At 48.1% G+C, this 21,980-nt stretch overlaps 1 protein-coding gene across 1 annotated transcript in view; it reads right to left on the bottom strand.

Moving 5' to 3' along the window:
- Nucleotides 1-662: 662 nt before the first annotated feature.
- Nucleotides 663-21,980, bottom strand: part of LOC122551819 (desmin-like) — a 28,734-nt gene continuing 7,416 nt past the window's right edge. The window contains exons 2-6 of the mRNA XM_043694303.1: nucleotides 13,078-13,138; nucleotides 9,644-9,739; nucleotides 8,931-9,092; nucleotides 6,822-6,947; nucleotides 663-992 (exon numbers count right to left, since the gene is read on the bottom strand). Coding sequence (XP_043550238.1) covers nucleotides 672-992; nucleotides 6,822-6,947; nucleotides 8,931-9,092; nucleotides 9,644-9,739; nucleotides 13,078-13,138 — 766 coding nt within the window. The 3' untranslated portion in view covers nucleotides 663-671. The remainder of the gene's footprint in view (nucleotides 993-6,821; nucleotides 6,948-8,930; nucleotides 9,093-9,643; nucleotides 9,740-13,077; nucleotides 13,139-21,980) is intronic.

Below are 21,980 nucleotides of genomic sequence, written 5' to 3'. Positions count from 1 at the left end.
TTGATCACACAGCACTGCCCTTTGATGTGAAGGGCAGCGTTTGTCACTGGCCACCCGGGTGTTTTCCTATCTTCCTGGAGGTGGAAATTGAATAAAGATTCGTGCACTTTGTGTCTTTCACTGTGTCTCACACCTGCACACACACACCATGGGTGCTGGGGAAATAAAAATAAGCACTACCGCACTTAGGCGGTAGTGTGGGGGTTTTAAAAAAAAAACAGGGATTTAAGGGCAGTGCTTGTCACACAGCAAAAAAAAGAAAAAAAGAGAAAAAAGAAAAAAAAACAAAATAAACAAGAGAGTCAGAGGTTCTGCTCACTCTGAGAGCTGGCCCTGAGGAAAAAGGATCAGTGTCAGTGACTCTCCGCATGTAAATAAAGGGTGACTTGGTGACGGGATACTGGCCATTGGGGAGTTATTTCATACCTCCCACCCCCCAGGCCAGGGCAACAGTGAGGACAGACAGAGATGGGGAGCAGCACGGTGGCTCAGTGGCTAGCATTATTGCCTCACAGCACCAGGGTCCCAGGTTTGATTCCAACCTCAGGCGACTGTCTGTGTGGGGTTTGCACATTTTCCCCGTATCTGTGTCGGTTAGGGTGGATAGGCCATGCTATATTGTGTTAGGTGCATTAGTCAGGGGTAAATATAGGGGAATGGGTCTGGGTGGGTTACTCTTCGGAGGGTCGGTGTGGACTTGCTGGGCCAAATGGCCTGTTTCCACACTGTGGGGATTCGATTCTATGGGGTGAAGACGGGAGGGGGACATACCTGCTCTCTTCACCTTCCAGCAGCTTCCTGTAGGTGGCGATCTCCACGTCCAAGGCCATCTTGACGTTGAGCAGCTCCTGATATTCCCGCAGATGTCGCGCCATCTCGTCCTTCAGATGGCGGATCTCGTCCTCCAAGCGGGCGATGCTGTCGGTGTAACCGGCTGCCTCCCCAGCAAACCTCTCCTCCATCTCCCGCATCTGCCGCATCAGGGACTCGTTCTGCCGAGAGAGCTCCGGGTGAGAGCCCAGCGACACCTGAGGCGAGGTCTCCCCTATCCCCTCCCAGGTCACCCTGCAGTGAATCGGGCTTGACCCACAGCCCAACCGGGTAAATAATGGGCTCTAACACCAAACCCCACCGGCATTACCAAAGCCAACCACCTCAACAATAGGAGCAGGAGTAGGCCATTCGGCCCTTCGAGTATTCTCTAATTCAGTACGATCATCCATGGGTTGTAGAAAGTGAATGGGTAATGATCTGGCAAATGACGTGCAATGTGGGAAATTGTCCATCTTTGCAAAAAGACCAAAAAGAAAGAAGTATGCTTTGTAAATGGTGCACAGATGCAGAGGGATCTGGGCTTCCTGGTGGGACAAGAGGGGAGGTACAGCAAGTAATCAGGGAAGCTCATCAAAAGTTGTGTTTTATTGTGAGGGGAACTGAGTTCATGAGTAGGGAGGTTATGCCTCAGCTATACAGGGTATGGGTGAGAGTGAACCCAGAATACAGTCGTTTCTCCTGTCATGCCTTTAGTCTGTTCCTGCGTCACCCCACGCTATACACGTAACACTGGAAGTGTTGGCGAACTAATCATGTTGTAGCAAACGCACATTTTACAAGTTCATGTTTTGGAAACCCATGTTCCCTATTCACTGATCACGTTACGGCCAATTTGTGTTAACAAAAGTCATTAGATTAGATTTGCTACATGTTAGAGCGGAACTGACTGTGCTACGTATAGAGCTGTTTGGTGAACTGACAAAGGGATCATAATACATTGAAAACAATCCAGAGAAGTTTTAGTGGACTCATCCCTGGAATGAGGGGATTGTCTTTTGAGGAAAGGCTACACAGGCTGGGCCTGTATCCTCTGGAGCTTAGATTAGAGTGGTGCCAGAAAAGCACAGCAGGTCATTCCTGATGAAGGGCTTTTGCCTGAAACGTCGATTTTCCTGCTCCTCGGATGCTGCCTGACCTGCTGTGCTTTGCCAGCACCACTCAGATCTTGACTCTGATCTCCAGCATCTGCAGTACCCACTTCCTCCTCTGAAGTTTAGCAGAGTCAGTGGTGACTTAGTTGAAACGGGTCAGCCCCTGAGGGGATGTGGAAAGGAGGTTTCCTTTTGTGGGAGAATCTAGAACTAGGATCACGGTTTAAAAATAAGGAGTCGCTCATTTAAGACAGAGATGAGGGAACACTTTTCCCTCTCAGTGGGATTTGAGTCTTTGGAGTTCCCATCCTCAAAAGTGGATGCAGAGTCTTTAGATATTTTTAAGGCAGGTGAAGATAGATAATGGATGACTGAGGGGGATGGAAGATTATCGGGAGTGTGTAGGAATGTCGAGTCGAGGTTAAAATCTCATCAGCCACGATCATATTGAATGGGGGGGGCGGGGGGGGGGGGGGAAGAGACAGGCTCGAAGGGCCGAATGGCCTACTATTGCTCCTTGTTCATGAGATCAGATCAAAATCAGTTCCCTCATCCTCCCTGTAACCTTTGACCCCTTTAGCTCTAAGAACCACAACTGACTCCTTCTTGGAAACCTTCAATGTTTTGGCCTTGACCACTCTCTGTGACAGAGAATTCTCCAGGCTCCCCACTCTCTGGGGGAAGACATTTCTCCTCAGCTCAGTCCGAAAGGGCCTACCCCGTTTCCTCACACTGTGACGCCCTGATTCGGGACTCCCTGGTCATCAGGAACATCCTTCCTGTGTTTATCCCTGTGTAGTCCTGTTAGAGTTTTATAGGTTCCTATGAGATCCCTCATTTTTCTGAACTCCAGCGAATATAGTCCTAACTGATCCAGGCCCCTCACACAATTCACCTGCCCAATGTCTCTGAAGTGACCACAGTCAGTGAGCTGTGTCGTGTCCCAGGTTATTCAGTAATTTGGAGAGCTTTATGAAGAGGTAGCCCTGGGAATTTTATGAAGCTGCTGCATTCCTCATTGATTTTGCTCATTACTTTGGACTCAGGAACTTGTTTAATAACTGACAATGCAAGTTGCCTTATAACAATCTTAAAATTGTTAACTGTTCATCAATCTCTCCGGCCCAGAAAGTGAACAATTAATAAAAGTAAAACGTCATTCCTTCAGGTTGTCAATTGTTTGAGGAGATTTCAGAAAAAAAATCATCACCATGAATTCTTAATGTTACAATTTGTCTCTTTAATCTCACTCCTTTAATCCGGCCCATGTCTCTCTCTCTCTCTCTGTTTTACCTCCATCTGCACCTGATTTGATTCTAATCTACTTGTGTTCTTGGTTATTATTTATTGCTCCATCCTTTATTCTCACTGATAAAGGGGCAGACTGGTCTCTCAATGATCACTGATGTCCTGGCAGCCCTACTGCCCTCACTGGTCCATTACAAATTCCCAGTTTCCAACAAAGTCTGGTGCAGCAGTGTTACAATTGAAACGGGTCTGGTTAAAAAAACTTTGCAAATATGTAAAGATTGGCTCCAGTTCTATCCTTTGAGTCCAGAGTTCTACAATGTTCTACCTGGTGTAAGGTGTGTCATTCCATTAAGCCCTGGGATGTAACATTTATAGCATGGAAAGAGGCCATTTGGTCCATCTAGTCTATGCTGTGTTTGGGCAGCAATGATTCTACTCTTTCTACTTAACCTTTCCTTTCCCCTCATGAATGATGCAGCGTGCATTTAAATTTTGTTTTGAATGCACCGAAGCTGCTTATTCCCAGCACGCCCCATGGAGGTGAATTCCACTTACAACATAGAACAGTCCAGCACAGTACAGGCCCTTCGGCACGTAATGTTGTGCCGAGCCTTTATCTTAATCTAAGGTCAACCTAACCTGCACACCCCTCAATTTATTGCCATCCATGTGCTTGTCCAGCAGTCGCTTAAATGTCCCTAATGTCTCTGACTCGCCACCCCACTGGCAGTACATTCCACACCCCCATCACTCTCTGCATAAAGAACTGACCTCTCCGATACCTTCCTCCAATTACTTTAGAATTATGACCCCTCATGACAGCCATTTTCTGGGGAAAAGTCTCTGGTTATCTACTCTGTCTCTGCCTCTCATTACCATGTACATCTCTATCAAGTCACCTCTCTTCCCCCTTCCGCATGAAAAGCCTGAGCTCACTCAACCTCTCTTCAGAAGACATCCCTCCAATCCAGGCAGCATCTTGGTAAATCTCCCCTACATCCTCTTTAAAACATCTACATCCCTCCTACACTGAGGTGACCAGAACTGGACACAATATTCCAAGGGTGGTCTAACCGGGACTTTATAGAGCTGCAGCATAACTTCGCAGCTCTTAAACCCAACCTCCTTGTTAATGAAAGCCAAAACACCGTACACCTTAACAACCCTATCAACTTGGGTGGCAACTTTCAGGGATCTATGTACATGGACTTCAAGATCTTGTTGTCCCTCCACACTGCCAAGAATCCTGCCTTTAACCCTGTATCCAATATTCAAATTCGACCTTCCAAAATGAATCACTTTGCATTTATCCAGGTTGAACTCCATCTGCCACTTCTCAGCCCAGCTCTGCATCTTATCTTGGTCAGTGTCTTGTTGAAGCCTGCAACAGCCCTTGACACTATCTACAACACCACCGACCTTGGTGTCATTGGCAACTTACTAACCCACCCTTCCACTTCCTCATCCAAGTCATTTATTAAAAACTGCAAAGAGCAGAGGCCCAAGAACACATCCCTGCGGGACACCACTTGTCACCGACCTCCAGACGGAATACTTTCCATCCACTAGCTGTCTTCTTTTGGCCAGCCAATTCTGTATCCAGACAGCCAAATCTCCCTGTATCCCATACCTCCTAACTTTCTGAATGAGTGCACCGTGGGGAAGCTTACTTCGGAATATAATGGCACAGCAAGTGGAAACAAGGTCTGTACCCCTCTCCAAACAGCCCCATTTTTAAAATCATATTAAAGATGTACATGGGGTCACCTGCCCTGTCTGTTGGACTTCCTGAGCGATGCCGTCTGCCAGTCTTGCTATTATTCTTGTCAATGGTTTTGTACCTTTCCCAGGGACTGTGTGGAAATACGGGAAACAGAAAGTGATCCAAAAGCCCCACTTGGTTTTGTGATTTCCGCTGAGAAAGTTATCACAGGGGGATCCTTAACCCTTTATTGGTGCCTCATTGGGTCGCACTGTCACCTCAGAGTGTGGAGGAGGTGCAGACCCAGGGTTTCTAATCCAGAGCGAGTACCAGTGCGGGGGTGCTACACTGCCAGTGTCATCATCATCTTTCAGATAGGACATTACGCCAAAGCCGTCTGCTGGGATGGCACAGATTGGAAGAGGAACACATGAGGCACTCACGAGTGACCTCACTAACAATGGCTGCTCCTGTGCTCAGGCCCACCAAAGGCAGGCTGCCTGCTCGATGACACGTTTTGTTTGTGAGGGTTTAAAGTCGCAAAGGTCTACACAGCACAGAGAACCGCCCTTCGGTCCAACGAGTTTATGATGGTCAAAAACAACCACCTGTGAGGGGGTTGCATGGTGGTTAGCCCTGCTGCCTCACAGTGCCAGGGACCTGGTTCGATTCCAGCCTCGGGCGACTGTCTGTGTGGAGTTTGCACGTTTTCCCCGTGTCTGGGTGGGCTTCCTCTGGTTTCCTCCCACAGGCCAATGAGGTGCAGGTCAGGTGAACTGGCCATGCGAAAATTGCCCATAGTGTTAGCTGCATTAATCAGGGGTAAATGTAGAGGAATGAGTCTGGGTGGGTTGCTCTTTGGAAGGTCAGTGTGGTCTTGTTGGGCCGAAGGGCCTGTCTGCACACTGTAGAGATTCTATGACCTAACCATTCTATTCCCATTTCCCAGTACTTGGTCTATAGCCTTGTATGCCTTTAGCATCACAAGTACACATCTCAATATTATGAGACTTTCTGCCCCACCCGCCCTTCCAGGCAGTGTGTTCCAGATTCTCACCACCCTCTGGGTGAAACAATTTCCCTAACATCCCCTCGAAACCTTCGGCCCCTTGCCTTAAATGTATTGCCCTCCCACTCCACCCCCGGTCATTGACCCCTTCACCCAGGAAATGGTTTCTCCCTGCCCACCCTATCTATGCCCACATAATCCATCTCAATTATGACCCCCTCCCAACGACCACTCAATCTTCTCTGCTCCAATGAAAACAGTTCTAGCCTGTCCAATCTCCTTACCCCGATCCCCGCACTCTAATCTTCTGTATAAAAAACAAACCATCGTAAAACCATAAAACATAGGAGCAGAAATTAGGCCATTCAGCCCATTGAGTCTGCTCCGCCATTCAATCATGGCTGATATGTTTCTCAACCCCATTCTCCCACTTTCTCCCCATAATCCTTGATCCCCCTGATACTCAAGAACCTATCTATCTCAGTCTTAAATATACTCAATGACCTGGCCCCCAACAGCCTTCAGTGGCAATGAATTCCTCAGATCCCCCACCCTCTGGCTGAAGATGTTTCTCCTTATCTCCATTCTAAAAGGTCTTCCCTTTATTCCAAGGCTGTGCCCTCAGCTCCTAGTCTCTCCCACCGAGGAGGGGTTTCTGAATGTAAAATACTAACTCTGCTTTCTCTCTACGGATGTTGCCAGACCTGCTGAGCTTTTCCAGCTACTCCTGTTTTTTTTGTTTCTCTTCACTGGGCGTGCTGCTACGTTTCCAACATTACCACAGCAACTACACGGATATAGATAAAGGGAGCTCACTGGCTCTAAACTGCTTTGTGAAGCCCTGATGTCATAAAAGGTGCTATCGAAATGCAAACACTTGCTTTCCTTGACATCGCCAGGTGGGGGTACATCCCAGAGACCCACAAACACTCACGGTTCCTTTGAGAGCATCAATCTCGCAGGTATAGCTCTGAATCTGGTGACGGTACTCCATCATTTCCTGCTTGGCCTGTCGCAAGGCATCATTGTTTTTGGCTGCACTCTGATTCAAATCCATGACCTGGAAAAGAAGGAGGTCAGGGGTCATCCATGTGGATTAATAGGTTAACTGTACCTTTACTCTATTGAGCATGTGCGTAAGCAGTTATGTCATTGGTGTTTGTAATATTCCAGAACTCACTGCTATAATTCTTTATTCATTCATAGAATGAGCAACGTCAATGGCCAGGCCAGCATTTATTGCCCATCCCTAATTACCCAGAGGGCAGTTAGGAGTCAACCACATTACTGTGAGTCTGGAGTCACATGTAGGCCAGACCAGGTAAGGTTGGCAGTTTCCTTCCCTGAAGGGCATTGGTGACCCAGGTGGGCTTTTCCAACAATGGATTCATAGTCATCATTAGACTCTTAATTCCAAATTTCTCCTCTTATTGAATTCAAATGGCAGGATCTGACCCCAGCTCCCCCAGAATATTACCTGGGTCTCTGGGTGAACAGTCCAGCAACAATACCACTCAGCCACCGCTTCCCCGTCTTCAGGGAAATGATCTGGGATAGCTCCAGTAGATTCACAGTTGCCAGTCACTGGGATGATTTGGGTCAGGTGGTAGTAGGGTCAGTTAGCTCAGTTGGCTGAATGGCTTGGTTATGAGGTAGTGGCGCTAACAGCGTGGGTTCAATTCCCACACCAGCTGAGGGTACCATGAAGGGCTCCCTTTCTAAACCTCTCCCCCTCGCCTGAGATGTGGTGACCCTCAGTTTAAACTACCACCAGCCATCTCACTCTAAAAACAGAGCAGCCCGACCATCTGGTAAGATTATGGTGACTTGATCAATCTGATTAGGGAACTCTAAACATTAGGTTGAACTTGATGAACAGTAAATAGGTTAATTACATATTACTTAATGGCTAGTTCCTAGTTATGTAATAGCTGAGATTATAGAGGGAGAAAGCGGGAGCTGGAGATCAGAGTTGAGAGTGTGGTGCTGGAAAAGCACAGCCGGTCAGGCAGCATCCGAGGAGCAGGAGACAGTCCTGATGAAGAGCTTATGCTCAGAACATTGATTCTGCTGCTTCTCAGATACTGCTATGCTTTTCCAGCGCCACACTCTCAATTATACCATCTACTCTCTGCGTCTACCCTGTCAGATCTCCTGAGAATCCTCTAACAGATTATAATATGCCTCTGGAGCAGGTGGGAGTTGTTGGGAGGTCATGCTGTGGCTGTACAGGACGCTGGTTACACAGTTTTGGAATATTATGTGCAATTCTGGTCTCTTTCCTATGGGAAGGATGTTGTGAAACTTGAAAGGGTTCAGAAAAGATTTACAAGGATGTTGCCAGGGTTGGAGGATTTGAGCTACAGGGAGAGGTTGGATAGGCTGGGGCTGTTTTCCCTGGACCGTCAAAGGCTGAGGGGTGACCTAATAGAGGTTTACAAAATTCTGATGGGCATGGATAGGGTAAATAGGCAAAGGCTTTTCCCTGGGGTGGGGGAATCCAGAACTAGAGGCTTTAGGGTGAGAGGGGAAAGATATAAAAGGGACCTAAGGGGCAACTTTTTCACACAGAGGGTGGTATGTGTATGGTATGAGCTGCCAGAGGAAGTGGTGGAGGCTGGTACAATTGCAACATTTAAGAGGCATTTGGATGGGTATATGAATAGGAAGGGTTTGGAGGGATATGGGCTGGGTGCTGGAAGGTGCGACTAGATTGGGTTGGGATGTCTGGTCGGCATGGACGGGTTGGACTGTCTCTGTGACTATGGCTCTACTAGCTCAGAGATAGAGACATTACCACTGCACAGGAAAAACGTTGCAAAGCCTGCATTCTCAAATAAAATCTAATGCTCTGCTAGTCGAGTTAGTAAACAGAAAATTGTTGGCATCCATCCCATATGCCAAGTGGGCACAGCAATCTTTGAGCTAGCATATCTATTCCATTTGGATGTTAGGTCCACACACGCCTCTCCCCACATGGTACCCAGAGGCCCCAGCATCCCAGTCGCTCGGTGGGTAATGGGGGGAACCGCCCAGCACCAACCTTTGACTTGTACCACTCTTCCGCCTCCGTGACATTCTTGGCTGAGATGGACTCGTACTGTGCCCTGATATCACGCAGGGCAGCGGTGAGGTCAGGTTTCGACAGATCCATTTCAACCTGGACGTGCTGTTCCTGGAGCTGAGCCTGCAGCTCCCGCAGTTCCTACAAACAAATGGAGTAAATCATTATTGGGCCACCCGTGGCATTGCTCAGTTCAAGTGGAAACAATTTGCAGTCGCCCCAGAAGGGAGGGAGAGGGCTCTGAATGCCGTGCCAAGCCCCAGTGTTCCCATTGACGCAGTTAAAGGGTCATAGTGTCACACAGGTCAAAATGCACAATATCTTTATGGGCAGTGTCATTTTCAAAAGAGAGAGGAGACCCTTCCAGCAGACCTGGAGATTAATTACCTTTCACCTTCCAACAAGCAAACACAACACAAACCCCTTAAAGTAAAACTCTAAACCACTGTCCAGTCCCTAGGAGTGTTTAATGGGGGACAGTGTAGAGAGAGCTTTACACTGTATCTAACCCCATGCTATTCCTGTCCCTGGGAGTGTTTGATGGGGACAGTGTAGAGGGAGCTTTACTCTGTATCTAACCCCGTGCTGTCCCTGTGTTGGGAGTGTTTGATGGGAACTTTGCTTTGTATCTGGGAAGCCGGTTGGAGAATGGAGGAGATTTGTTTGAGGAAGGGGCTTTGCCGTTGACTCACCTCCTCATGGACTTTCTTGAGGAATGCGATCTCCTCCTGGAGGGCCTCAATCCTTCGCTCGAGATCCAGGCGAGCGAGGGTGGCTGCATCGACGTCCTAGAAGCAGAAAGAAAAGCTGCTGTGGCCATGAGGTTTTCCAACTGGTCCCTTACACGGTGAGATTATTCCGACTGCCCTGATGGGAGTCATAGAGATGTATAGCACAGAGACAGATCCTTTGGTCAAACCCGTCCATGCTGACCCAGATATCCCAACCCAATCTAGTTCCACCTACCAGCTCCCGGCCTATGTCCCTCCAAACCCTTCCTATTCATATACCCATCCAGATGCCTCTTAAATGCTGTAATTGTACCAGCCTCCACCACATCCTCTGGCAGCTCATTCCATACACGTACCACCCTCTGTGTGAAAAAGTTGCCCCTTAGGTCCCTTTAATATCTATCCCCTCTCACCTTAAACCCATGCCCTCCAGTTCTGGACTCCCCCACCCCAGGAAAGAGACTTTGTCTGTTTATCCTATCCATGCCCCACATAATTTTATAAACCTCTATAAGGTCACCCCTCAGCCTCTGACGCTCCAGGGAAAACAGCCCCAGCCTATTCAGCCTGTCCCTATAGCTCAAACCCTCCAACCCTGACAACAACCTTACAAATGTTTTCTGAATCCTTTCAAGTTTCACAACATCCTTCCTATAAGAGGGAGACCAGTAATGCACACAGTATTCCATAACCAATATCCTGTACAGCCGCAACATGACCTCCCAACTCCTGTACTCAATACTCTGACCAATAAAGGAAAGCATACCAAATGCCTTCTTCATTATCCTATCTATGTCAACATGGCTTTGTGCATGGAAAATCATGTCTCACTAACCTGATTGAGTTTTTTGAAGAAGTAACGAAGAGGATTGATGAGGGCAGAGTAGTAGATGTGATCTATATGGACTTCAGTAAGGCGTTCGACAAGGTTCCCCATGGGAGACTGGTTAGCAAGGTTAGATCTCATGGAATACAGGGAGAACTAGCCATTTGGATACAGAACTGGCTCAAGGTTGAAGACAGAGGGTGGTGGTGGAGGGTTGGGGTGGTGTGGAGGGTTGTTTTTCAGACTGGAGGCCTATGACCAGTGGAGTGCCACAAGGATCGGTGCTGGATCCACTGCTTTTCATCATTTATACAAATGATTTGGATGCAAGCATAAGAGGTACAGTTAGTAAGTTTGCAGATGACACCAAAATTGAAGTTGTAGTGGACAGAGAAGAGGGTTACCTCAGATTACAACAGGATCTGGACCAGATGGGCCAAGGAGTGGCAGATGGAGTTTAATTTAGAATGTCGACTTCCAAATATAACACAGGAAAGTGGGAGGCTCCTTAAATCAGGATGCTCTGTGCCGAGAGTTAGAGGAGGGCACAGACGGCTCAGAGAGGTGCTGCCTTGCTTTATCCTCACCAGACTGAGTGTTATGCAACAAAACCCATCTTCCAAAACCTTTCTTTGCTACATTTTGTCAAGAATGCAGCTCCCCCACTGCAACAGAGCCCAGGGTTTAGATTAGATTCTCTACAGTGTGGAAACAGGCCCTTCGGCCCAACAAGTCCACACTAGCCCTCCGAAGAGTAACCCACCTAGACCCATTCCCCTCTGACTAATGCACCAAACACTACGGGCAATTTCCCATGGCCAATTCACCTAACTTGCACATCTTTGGACTGTGGGAGGAAACCGGAGCACCCAGAGGAAACCCACGCAGACACGGGGAGAATGTGCAAACTCTACACAGACATTGTCCAAGGCTGGAGTTGAACTTGGGACCCTGGTGCTGTGAGGCAGCCGTGCTAACCACTGAGCCACCATGGCGTCCCTTTAGAGAAGCACTTACTTTCAATTCACACAAACATAGAGGATAGGAGGAGGCCATTCAGCCCTTCAAACCTGCTCTGCCATTCATAGAACAGTACAGCACAGGAACAGGCCATGTCTGTGCAAACAATGATGCCATTCCAAACTAATCCCAGCTTCTTGCAGATGGTCCGTATCCCTCTATTCCCCTCCTGTTTCTGCATCTGTATAATGTTTCTTGACCATTGCTATTGTATCTGTTACTCCCACCTCCCCTAAGTTCCAGACACCTACCACCCTCTGTATAAAAGCACTTGCCTCACACATCTCCCTTAAACCTCTCCCCTCTCACCTTAAAGCTACGTCCCCAAGTATTTGACATTCCCACTCTGGGAAAAAGACTCTGACTCTCCACCCTACCTGGGCCTCTCATAATGTTAGAGACTTCTATCAGGATGCCCCTCAGTTTCCAAGCTCTAGTGAAGACGATCCGTGTTTGTCCACCCTCTCCTTGTAGCTAATACCCTCCAATCCAGGCAGCATCCTGGTAAACCTCTTCTGCACCCTCTCCAAAGCCTCTACATCCTTCCTAAAACACAATCTTCGAAATGTGGCCTAACAAAATATTTGCGAACTTTTATCAATATGATCATGTCCGAACATCCAACTCAGTTCCCTGCTCCTGCTTTCTCCCGGTATTCTTTAATCCCTTTAGCCCTAAGGACCATAACAAATTCTTCCTCGTAAACGAAAATTCCAGATTTATCAACTGAATTTATTTGCCACCCCGTTTGGGATTGGAATGAGAGCTTTTAGTTGGGAACCTCAGATGTGACTGTTCCTCAGTCAATGCCACAATGGGCAGCACGTTGGCTCAGTGGTTAATACTGTTGCTTTACCGCGCCAGAGACCTGGATTCGATTCCAGTCTCACACGGCTGCCTGTGTGGAGTTTGCACGTTCTCCCCGTGTCTGCGTGGGTTTCCTCCGGGGGTGCTCCGGTTTCCTCCCACAGTCCAAAGGTGTGCAGGTCAGGTGGATTGGCCATGGGAAATTGCCCGTAGTGTTAGGTGCATTAGTCAGAGGTAAATGTAGGGAAATGGGTCTGGGTGGGTTACTCTTCGGAGGGTCGGTGTGGACTTGTTGGGCTGAAGGGCCTGCTTCCACACTGTAGGGAATCTAATCTAAAGGTGTGAACCAGATGGGTTTTGACAACAATGGTATCATGACCGTTATTGACCTCTTGGCCCCAGATTTCTTTTCACTTTGAATTCAAACTTCACCATCTGACAGATTCCAGAACGTTGGAATAATAATAATACCACAAGGTCCCTGGAATGGCCACCCACCATGTCCCAACATTCCCTGCCATTGGTGCTTCCTTCCCCCCACTGTCACCAGCAGCCAATCAGAAAAAGAGCAGTCTCTTCACTACCTGATTGGGCGATTCTGTGACAGTCCAAATCTCTTTTCTCCCCATTACTGAAACTATTTAACAATCAGTAAGCTGAAGAGTTCGAAGTAAGTTCTAAAAAATATCTTTTTTTTTAACCTCCTTCTGGGATTTTTCTGTGATCAGAATACAGGACTTACATGTCGGAAAGCAGCAAGATTATTTTCAGCTTCCTCCTTCAGTTGGATTTCATCTTGTAACCTGTGAGGAAAGGGTAAAGCTCAGTGATCTCCATCTCAATCATATATTGACTTTACACATTGTTTCTTTCGAATGGCTTTCCTTCTGTCTTTGATGTTAATCTGGGTGAGTGATCAACTCAACCAAGTCCCCCACACTGTCCTGAGCACAATAATCTGACCAAGTGCAGTGATTGTAATGAGGTCAGCCAAGTGGACAGTTTAAAAATAAGGGGTAGTCCATTTAGAACAGAGTTGAGAAGAAACCTTTTCACCCAGAGAGTGGTGGGTGTATGGAATGCTCTGCCCCAGAAGGCTGTGGAGGCCAAGTCTCTGGATACTTTCAACAAAGAGTTGGATAGAGCTCTTAAGGATAGTGGAATCAAGGGTTATGGGGATAAGGCAGGAACAGGATACTGATTGAGGATGATCAGCCATGATCATATTGAATGGTGGTGCAGGCTCGAAGGGCTGAATGGCCTAACTCCTGCATCTATTGTCTATTGTCACAGAATGTGAGTTCCCTGATTGGGGCTGTTAACCTGGTCCAATTAGGGAGCCCTGGCTGACAGATATAAACAGGAGGGTACGGTAGGGTTTGGGGCCTGGCTTTGCTGCTCCTCTCCCTTGTAAAATTGCTGTCTCTTGTATGCAGCTGTAAATGTAACTGTTTGTTGTAAACTGTTTTTGTAATTTGTTTAATAAAATAAAATAAATAAATAAATAAAAAATAAACAGGAGGGTCAGAGGTTCTGTTCCCCCTGAGAGCTGGCCCTGAGGAAAAAGGATCAGTCTCTCCGTGTAAATTAAGGGAGACTTGGTGACGGGATACCGCCCTCTTGGAGTTACTTCCCCAAGAATTGCTCCTTTTTCATCTTGCCCGAGATCTAGCTTATCCGCTTGTCTTAAATCTCACTCTATTTTTTCCTGATCCTTGACCTATCCCTCGGGCATTACTCTATAGGTCTCCTTCCCTTCCCCCACTGGCTTCATCATCCAAAACTCAACCCTATCCCTTGCCCCCACAATACCTTTTGATTGTCCACAGCATCACCATCTCCCTTGCCCTAGGCCTCAACCTCCCAGGTCTCAAATCCCTGCTCCTTATCCCAGGCCTCACTCCACTGCCAAGTGGCCTCTAGGCCTCAGCATACCCCTTACCCTCGGGGTCACTCTATCCCTCAGGTACTACAGGCCTTTCCATACTAGGTCTCACCCTATCATTTGCATTAGGCCTTACCTTAACAGTCGGTCTCAACTTATGCCTTTGTTTCAGTTTTTCCTTCCTTTATGCCAGGCCTCACTTGACCTGCTTGACCCAGGCCTCATCCTCTACCTTAACCTCCTCTAGTCATCTGCCTTTGTCCTCGGCCTCACTCTCCCTTATTATCCTAGGCCTCACTTTATCCTTTTATAGGGTCACCCTACTAGGCCCCATCCTACTCTTTGCTGGAGGTCCTACCCAACCCCTGATCCTTGAGGCGGCCATGTGCAGTTATTTTTGGTGAGCATCCATTTGCTAACCTCCTCTTGCAATTGGAATTTGTTATTTTAAGTCCTGTATGCCCTTGACGTTGCTGCTATTTTTACGTTTGTTCTCAGCTGTTCTCGCATTAAATTTGCTCTCGCCCCAGCTGCTTGAGGTCTCTGGCATAGATTCATCTTTCTAACTATAGGCCCAGTTGGTGGAACCCTCCATTTTCCAGTCTCCTCAGCTAGTCAGCCCTGCATCAATGGGCAGCGTCCTCTCCGATCTCAGTCGTAAATGATGGGCTCTAATCCGATTCCCGAGACTGGGACACGTCGAACTGAATCATTCCTGAGCAGTACTGAAGGAGTGCTGGTCGGTGAGAGATGCCCCCCCACTCCCCCACCCCTGCCATAAGGGTCAGATGCTTTCTCCAGTTTTAAAAGCTCCTGTGGCACGTTTTTAAACAAAGGCAAGGGGAGCTTTCCCTATTTTCTTCTCATTCTTTCATTAAAATCTCTGAACCAAATTAGTTGGATATTCCTCTTACTGTTTGTGAGAGCTTCTGTGTTCTACTTAATACTGCGAGAGATAAAAATTCAAAGAGCAAAGAACATTATAGCACAGGCCCTTCGGCCCTCCAAGCCTGCGCTGATCCAGATCCTCTATCTAAACCTGGTTCCTATTTTCCAAGGATCTGTATCCCTCTGCTCCCTGCCCATTCATGTATCTGTCTAGATACATCTTCAATGACGCCATCATGCCCACCTCTACCATCTCCACTGGCAACGTGTTCCAGGCACCCACTACCCTCTGCATAAAGAACTTTACACACATATTTCCCTTAAACTTTTCCCCTCGCTCTTTGAACTCATGACCCCTCGTATCTGAGTCCCCCACTCTGGGAAAAAAGCTTCTTGCTATCCACCCTGTCTATACCTCTCATGATTTTGTAGACCTCAATCAGGTTCCCCCTCAGGGCTTTTCCATTTACTGTATAGTTTGCTCTTGAATTGGATCTTCCAAAATGCATTACCTCGCATTTGCCTGGAGTGAACCCTATCTGCCATTTGTCTGCCCAACTCTCCAGTCTATCTATATTCTGCTGTATTCTCTGACAATCCCCTTCACTATCTGCTATTCCATCAATTTTAGTGTCATCTGCAAAATTGCTAATCAGACCACCTCTACCTTCCTCCAGATTTATTTATGTATATCACAAACAACAGTGTCCCCCAACATAGATCCCTGTGGGACACCACGGGTCACAGTTCTCCATTTTGAGAAGCTCCCTTCCACGACTACTCTCTGTCTCCTGTTGCCCAGCCAGTTCTCTATCCATCTAGCTAGTACACCCTGGACCCCATGTGACTTCACATTCTCCATCAGCCTACCAGGGGAACCTTATCAAATGCCTTACTGAAGTCCATGTATATGACATCTACAGCCCTTCCCTCATCAATCAACTTTGTCATTTCCTCAAAGAATTCTATTAAGTTGGTAAGACATGACCTTCCCTGCACAAAACCATGTTGCTTATCACTGAGAAGCCCATTTTCTTCCAAATGGGAATAGATACTATCCTTTAGTATCTTCTCCAGCAGCTTCCCTACCTCTGACACCAGGCTGACCGGTCTATAATTACCTGGATCATCCCTGCTACCCATCTACAAGGCACAAGTCAGGAGGGTGATGGAATACTCCCCACTTGCCTGGATGGGTGCGGCTCCAACAACACTCAAGAAGCTCAACTCCATCCAGGACAAAGCAGCCGCTTGATTGGCACCACATACACAAACATCCACTCCCTCCACGGCTGATGTTCAGTGGCATCAGTGGGCACTATCTACAAGACGCACTGCAGAAAGATCCTCAGACAGCACCTTCCAAACCCACGGCCACTTCCTCCCTGAAGGGCAGGGGCAGCAGATACATGGGAACACCAACCCCTGCAAGAACCCCCCCAAGCCAGTCACCATCCTGACTTGGAAATACTGTCGCTGGGTCAGAATCCTGGAATTCCCTCCCTAAGGGCATTGTGGGTCAACCTACAGCACATGGGCAGCAACGATTCAAGAAGGCAGCTCACCCCCACCTTCTCAAGGGGAGACTAGGGACGGGCAATAAATACTGGGCCCAGCCAACGATGCCCACAAATGAATAAAAAAGACGTAGAAAAGTTCCTGCAAAGAGTGAATGAGCTGTCACATGGCGTAGTGAAGTGATAAAGGGATAAATATTGTTCGGACATGAGGAGAATTCCCCTGCTTTTCCTCATATCTGCAGTCGGGAACTATATCAGGTCGGTATGGACGGGTTGGACCGAAGGGTCTGTTTCCATGCTCTGACTCTATGATAGACATGGCGCTGCATTCTGCGTGTGTCTAATTCCAAGGTGAGGTCTTGATCCCACAGTCAACCCTGGCTCCTAAACGGAAGGGGAACTGAGCAAAGCAGGAGGTGAGTAAGAGACATCAGTTTTACAAAACCATTGTGTGTAAGAGAGTCCCATTCCCCTGCTCAGTCCCAAACATGGTTTCTGCAAAATCTTCTCCTTCATCTACTTATCCCAATCCCTTTGGAACTTTCCTGTTGAATATGCTTCCACCGCCCTTTCTCAGCAGCGCATTCCGATTTCTCTTCACTCTACTGATCGTCTTCCCTCATGGAATCCACTTCCTCCATCCATCAAAGCCCCTCTGCTTAATCTCCCCTTCACCTTCCCCATCCGTAAGAAATAGGATCGGGAGTAGGCCACTCAGCTCCTCCGGCCTGCTCCGTGCTTCAATAGGATCGTGTCTGATCTGACATTCCTGCCCTTTCCCTGTAACCCTCGATTCCCCGACCGATTGAGAATCTATCGATCTCAGCCTTAAATATACACAAGGACTCTGCCCCCACAGAGCTCTGTGTCAGAGACTCCCAATCCTCTGAGAGAAGAAATTCCTCCTCAACTCAATTTTAAACGAGCGCCCCTTTACTCTGAGGCACTCTGCACATCTGAGCTCCCTCAGCACGGTTCCCATTTTCGTATTCTGGAGACAGTGAGCACCGCAGATGCTGGAAGCCAGAGTCAGTGGATATGGAGCTGGAAAAGCACAGCAGGTCAGGCAGCAACCGTGTGGCAGGAAAGTCAACGTTTCGGGACAAAGCCCTTGGTTCTGACTCTCCTGCTCCTCGGCTGCTGTCTGACCTGCTGTACTTTTCCAGCTCCACATCTACTGACCTCCCTCTCCATTTTAGTACCTCCCAATCATCTCCTCTGTTCCCTCACCAAGATCTGGACATCCTGCCTGAAGTTTGGCATCCAGATTTAAACAATAATCCATCAGCAGGCACTCGTAAATGTTTCGAAACAACTTATTTATTTTTGTACTCAGTGATGCTAATAATAAAACGATGGCTCCTGACTGCTTCTGAGCTCAACTCAGTCACCTTCAGACATGTGGCAGGACACTCTGACAGTCCATATGCAACCCAGCAGCTGCGATTGCAATGCATAAGCTCACTGGGAATTGATTCCCACCGTCCAGGACTACGGCCGTGTAACAGGGACTGGGCCCCAGTGTAATCAGTGAACACAACAGTTGAAGGTTGTAGAGGACTGCTTGTGAGTTAGGAAGTGTGAGAACAGAGACTCAGATTCACAGAGTCAGAATCACAGAATCATTCCGACACTGGAGGAGGCCATTTGGCCCATCATTCCGACACTGCTTCATTATTATCTCCTGCCTTTTTGTCATATCCTTGCACACAGTCAAATATACACAAGGACTCTGCCCCCTCTCCTCTCTGGAACAAGGAGTTCCAAAGAAGCCAGTCCAAAGAGAGCGAAACAAACCCTCTTCGACCTCCCTCGTGGAAGCTACCTCCCCCACACTCCAAATAGAGCACTCCAGACCCTAACTACTCGCTGGGTCAGAATCACTTTCTCTGACTGCCTTTGCCTCGTTAGTGCATCACTTTAAAGAAAATGTGGAAATAGGGGGGCAGGGAGCAGAGGTGACAGAAGAATTGAACTGAAATCTCCTCCCTATCTGGCCCTGTGTCCATTCCTGATGTTAATAACTCCACCATTGGCTGCTGAGTCTCTCGCTGGTTGGTGCCTGATCTCTGGGACTCGGTGCTCCCACCTCTTCACATCTCTATCGTTCTTACAGCTCGACAGGACATTGGTTAGGCCACTGTTGGAATATTGCGTGCAATTCTGGTCTCCTTCCTATCGGAAAGATGTTGTGAAACTTGAAAGGGTTCAGAAAAGATTTACAAGGATGTTGCCAGGGCTGGAGGATTTGAGCTACAGGGAGAGGGGAAAGGCTGGGGCTGTTTTCCCTGCAACGTCGGAGGCTGAGGGGTGACCTTATAGAGGTTTATAAAATTATGAGGGGCATGGATAGGGTAAATCTTTTTACCCTATCCCCAGGTCTTTTCCCTGGGGTCCGCGAATCCTGAACTAGAGGGCATAGGTTTAGGGTGAGAGGGGAAAGGTATAAAAGAGACCTAAGGGGCAAAGTTTTCACACAGAGATTGGTATGTGTATGGAATGAGTTGCCAGAGGGTGTGGTGGAGGCTGGTACAAATACAACATTTAAGAGGCATTTGGATGGGTATATGAATAGGAAGGGTTTGGAGGGATATGGGCCGGGTGCTGGCAGGTGGGACTAGATTAGGTTGCAATATCTGGTCGGTATGGATGAGTTGGACCGAAGGGTCTGTTTCTGTGCTGTACATCTCTATCATTCCGATACTGTAGGAGGCCATTTGGCCCATCATTCCGACACTGCTTCATTATTGAGTGCCTATCTCCTGCCTTTTTGTCATATCCTTGCTGCTTTGACCCAGTTTTAGCTCGCCTGTCCTAATGTCTCTTAATATGACCCAGTGTCAAAATTCAACCATTCACATTGTCCCAGCCTGTCCGTTTGGAATTGTGTGGTCGAGAGGCTTTTGTTACCTGAGAGAACCGAAGGGAATGAGACACTGGTGGGAAAAGGGGAGGTGATGGCGAGGGTGGGGAAAGGAGAGGGAATGGAGAGGGTGGGCAAAGGGGGAATGGAGAGGATGGGAAAAGTGAGGGGTGGAGATGGAGAGGTTGGCGATGATCTGAGTGGGCGATAGAGGAGGCTTCTGGGGTCGCAAGGCCCAACCCAGCTCTCGTTTTTCCAGAAATGTAAGCTGTTGTAATTGTATCTGTTGCTAAGGAAGCAGATGAGGCAGTAATGCAGACAGACCTGATATTGTTTTACAGAGCTGCTCTCCAGGAACCAGTTCCTGGACCATTTTGGGTCATGCAGTCATCAGTGTGATATACTGTCGGCCCGGTTACTCCCAGGCCAGGAGCAGACCCGATTCTTCCAAACATCTGAGCACCAGAGAAAGCAACCTCAGCCTCAACTCATCTCACAAGAAACAGAGAAGCTACGAGTAGGCCATTCGGCCCTTCGAGCCAGCTCTACCATTCAAGAGGAGGAAGCCTGGTCGACCCACACTCACCCTGATCCAGTTGGGAATTCCTGCCTGATATTTGGACAAACAGTCGAATTATACATATCCCACACCAACCCCTGCACCCACTGCCCCCAACCCCTGCACCCACCCAGCCTTCCCACTCCCAATCCCCAATGCAAGATGGCGGAATCCTCTGGTCTTTGTAACCCACCCACCCATCACGCTCACCTCAAGACCCTCCCCATGGGGTGAAAGTGGGTTAGGGGCTGACGCAACATTGGGAATTACTATTGAGACCACCACGAGCGGCCCTACTCCCACCTCAAGTGTCAGGGGAGGGTGGGGGGGGGCAAAGGTGTATCAACTTCCTGTGATACAACTTGCATTTACATAGCATCCTGCACAGAGTGAGGAGGATATCCCCGGAACCACATTACATTTAATGAGCTACTACCCTGTATGTGCTCCCACTCTCCTCAAGTGTCCTCAATGTAGGGAATGTAGTAGCCATTTTTCACACAGCAAGATCCCACAGTGTGGAGCTGTTTGTATTTGTTGGTATTGATCGGGGGACCGTGCTGGTCTGGTCTAGAGTGAAATCCTTGATTCTCCCCCCAAAATGGTGTCAATGGGAAACTTACAGCAGAGAGGCAAGGGGCCTCGGTTTAATATCTCGCTGCCAGTACAGCACTCCCTCAGCGTCACCCCCTTCAAGTGTGACTCAAACACACAGCTTTCTGGTTCCACTTCTCGCTGAGATACAACCAACACAATTGCGGTGTTGACTAAATATTGGCAAAATTGTCATTCCCCTCCCCTCCTCCACCCCCAACACCCCCCGTGACCCTAACCCCCAACCTCTGGATGACCCCAGACTGATACTGGACGATGATCTCAAGAGGGAAGGGAAGTATTATTATACTACAGTCACACTTTTACTGAAGGTTTACAAGGTTGGTCAGTGGTTGGCCCTGCTGTCTCACAGCACCAGGGAACTGGGTTCGATTCCAGCCTCGGGCGACTGTCTGTGTGGAGTTTGCACGTTCTCCCCGTGTCTGGGTGGGTTTCGTTTGAGTGCTCTGGTTTCCTCCCACTGTGCAAAGATGGCCATGCTAAACTATCCACAGTGTTCAGGGATGGCTGTGGGGAGTGGAGGGTTACAAAGATAGGGAGGGAAGCCCCTTGGAGGGATAGTATAGAATCAATGGGCCAAATGGCCTACTTTCACATTGTAGGTATTCTACAAATTAACTGAAATATAAACTCCGGATCTGTTACCCTTTCAGCTTTATTTCTTAGTCAGTCAGCCTGGTGGATTATTTGCAAGCTACTTGAAGGAATCGTTTAACACTCATTTTCCCCCCTCCCCCCGCCTTTGCTCCATCCATTTCTCCATTTATGGTCAACAACATGGTATGGAAAGCTTTAAATGGCCTGACTTAAAATAATCACACATTTTCTCCCAAGGACAAGTGCTGCAGAGGGGTGGGGGGGGGGGGAAAGATCCGTTTGTGGACAGATATCAGACAAAATACTTTCCCTTTCATCACTGAGCTGCCAGCTCGGAATAGTGCTTTATCTTGCTCAGATACAATTACAGGAGTCACATCTGATACACTGGCTGTCATTGGCAGCAATGCTCTCTCTACTCTGTTAAACTGAAAGTAAAGTTCGTTCACTACAATCCCCATCAAACTGTCCCAGGACAGGGACAGCACGGGGTTAGATACAGAGTAAAGCCCCCTCTACATTCTCCGCATCAAACTGTCCCAGGACAGGGACAGCACGGGGTTAGATACAGAGTGGTGACACTCAGGTGGCATCTCTGACACCTCCCTCCCCTTCCTAGACCACTCCATCTCCATTAATGACGACCGACTTGACACTGACATTTTTTACAAACCCACCGACTCCCACAGCTACCTGGATTACACCTCTTCCCACCCTA

Source organism: Chiloscyllium plagiosum, chromosome 7 (genome assembly GCF_004010195.1).
Source record: "Chiloscyllium plagiosum isolate BGI_BamShark_2017 chromosome 7, ASM401019v2, whole genome shotgun sequence".
NCBI lineage: Eukaryota > Metazoa > Chordata > Chondrichthyes > Orectolobiformes > Hemiscylliidae > Chiloscyllium > Chiloscyllium plagiosum.
The sequence above is the reverse complement of the archived record's forward strand: the minus strand, read 5'-3'. Positions and strand labels throughout refer to the sequence as shown.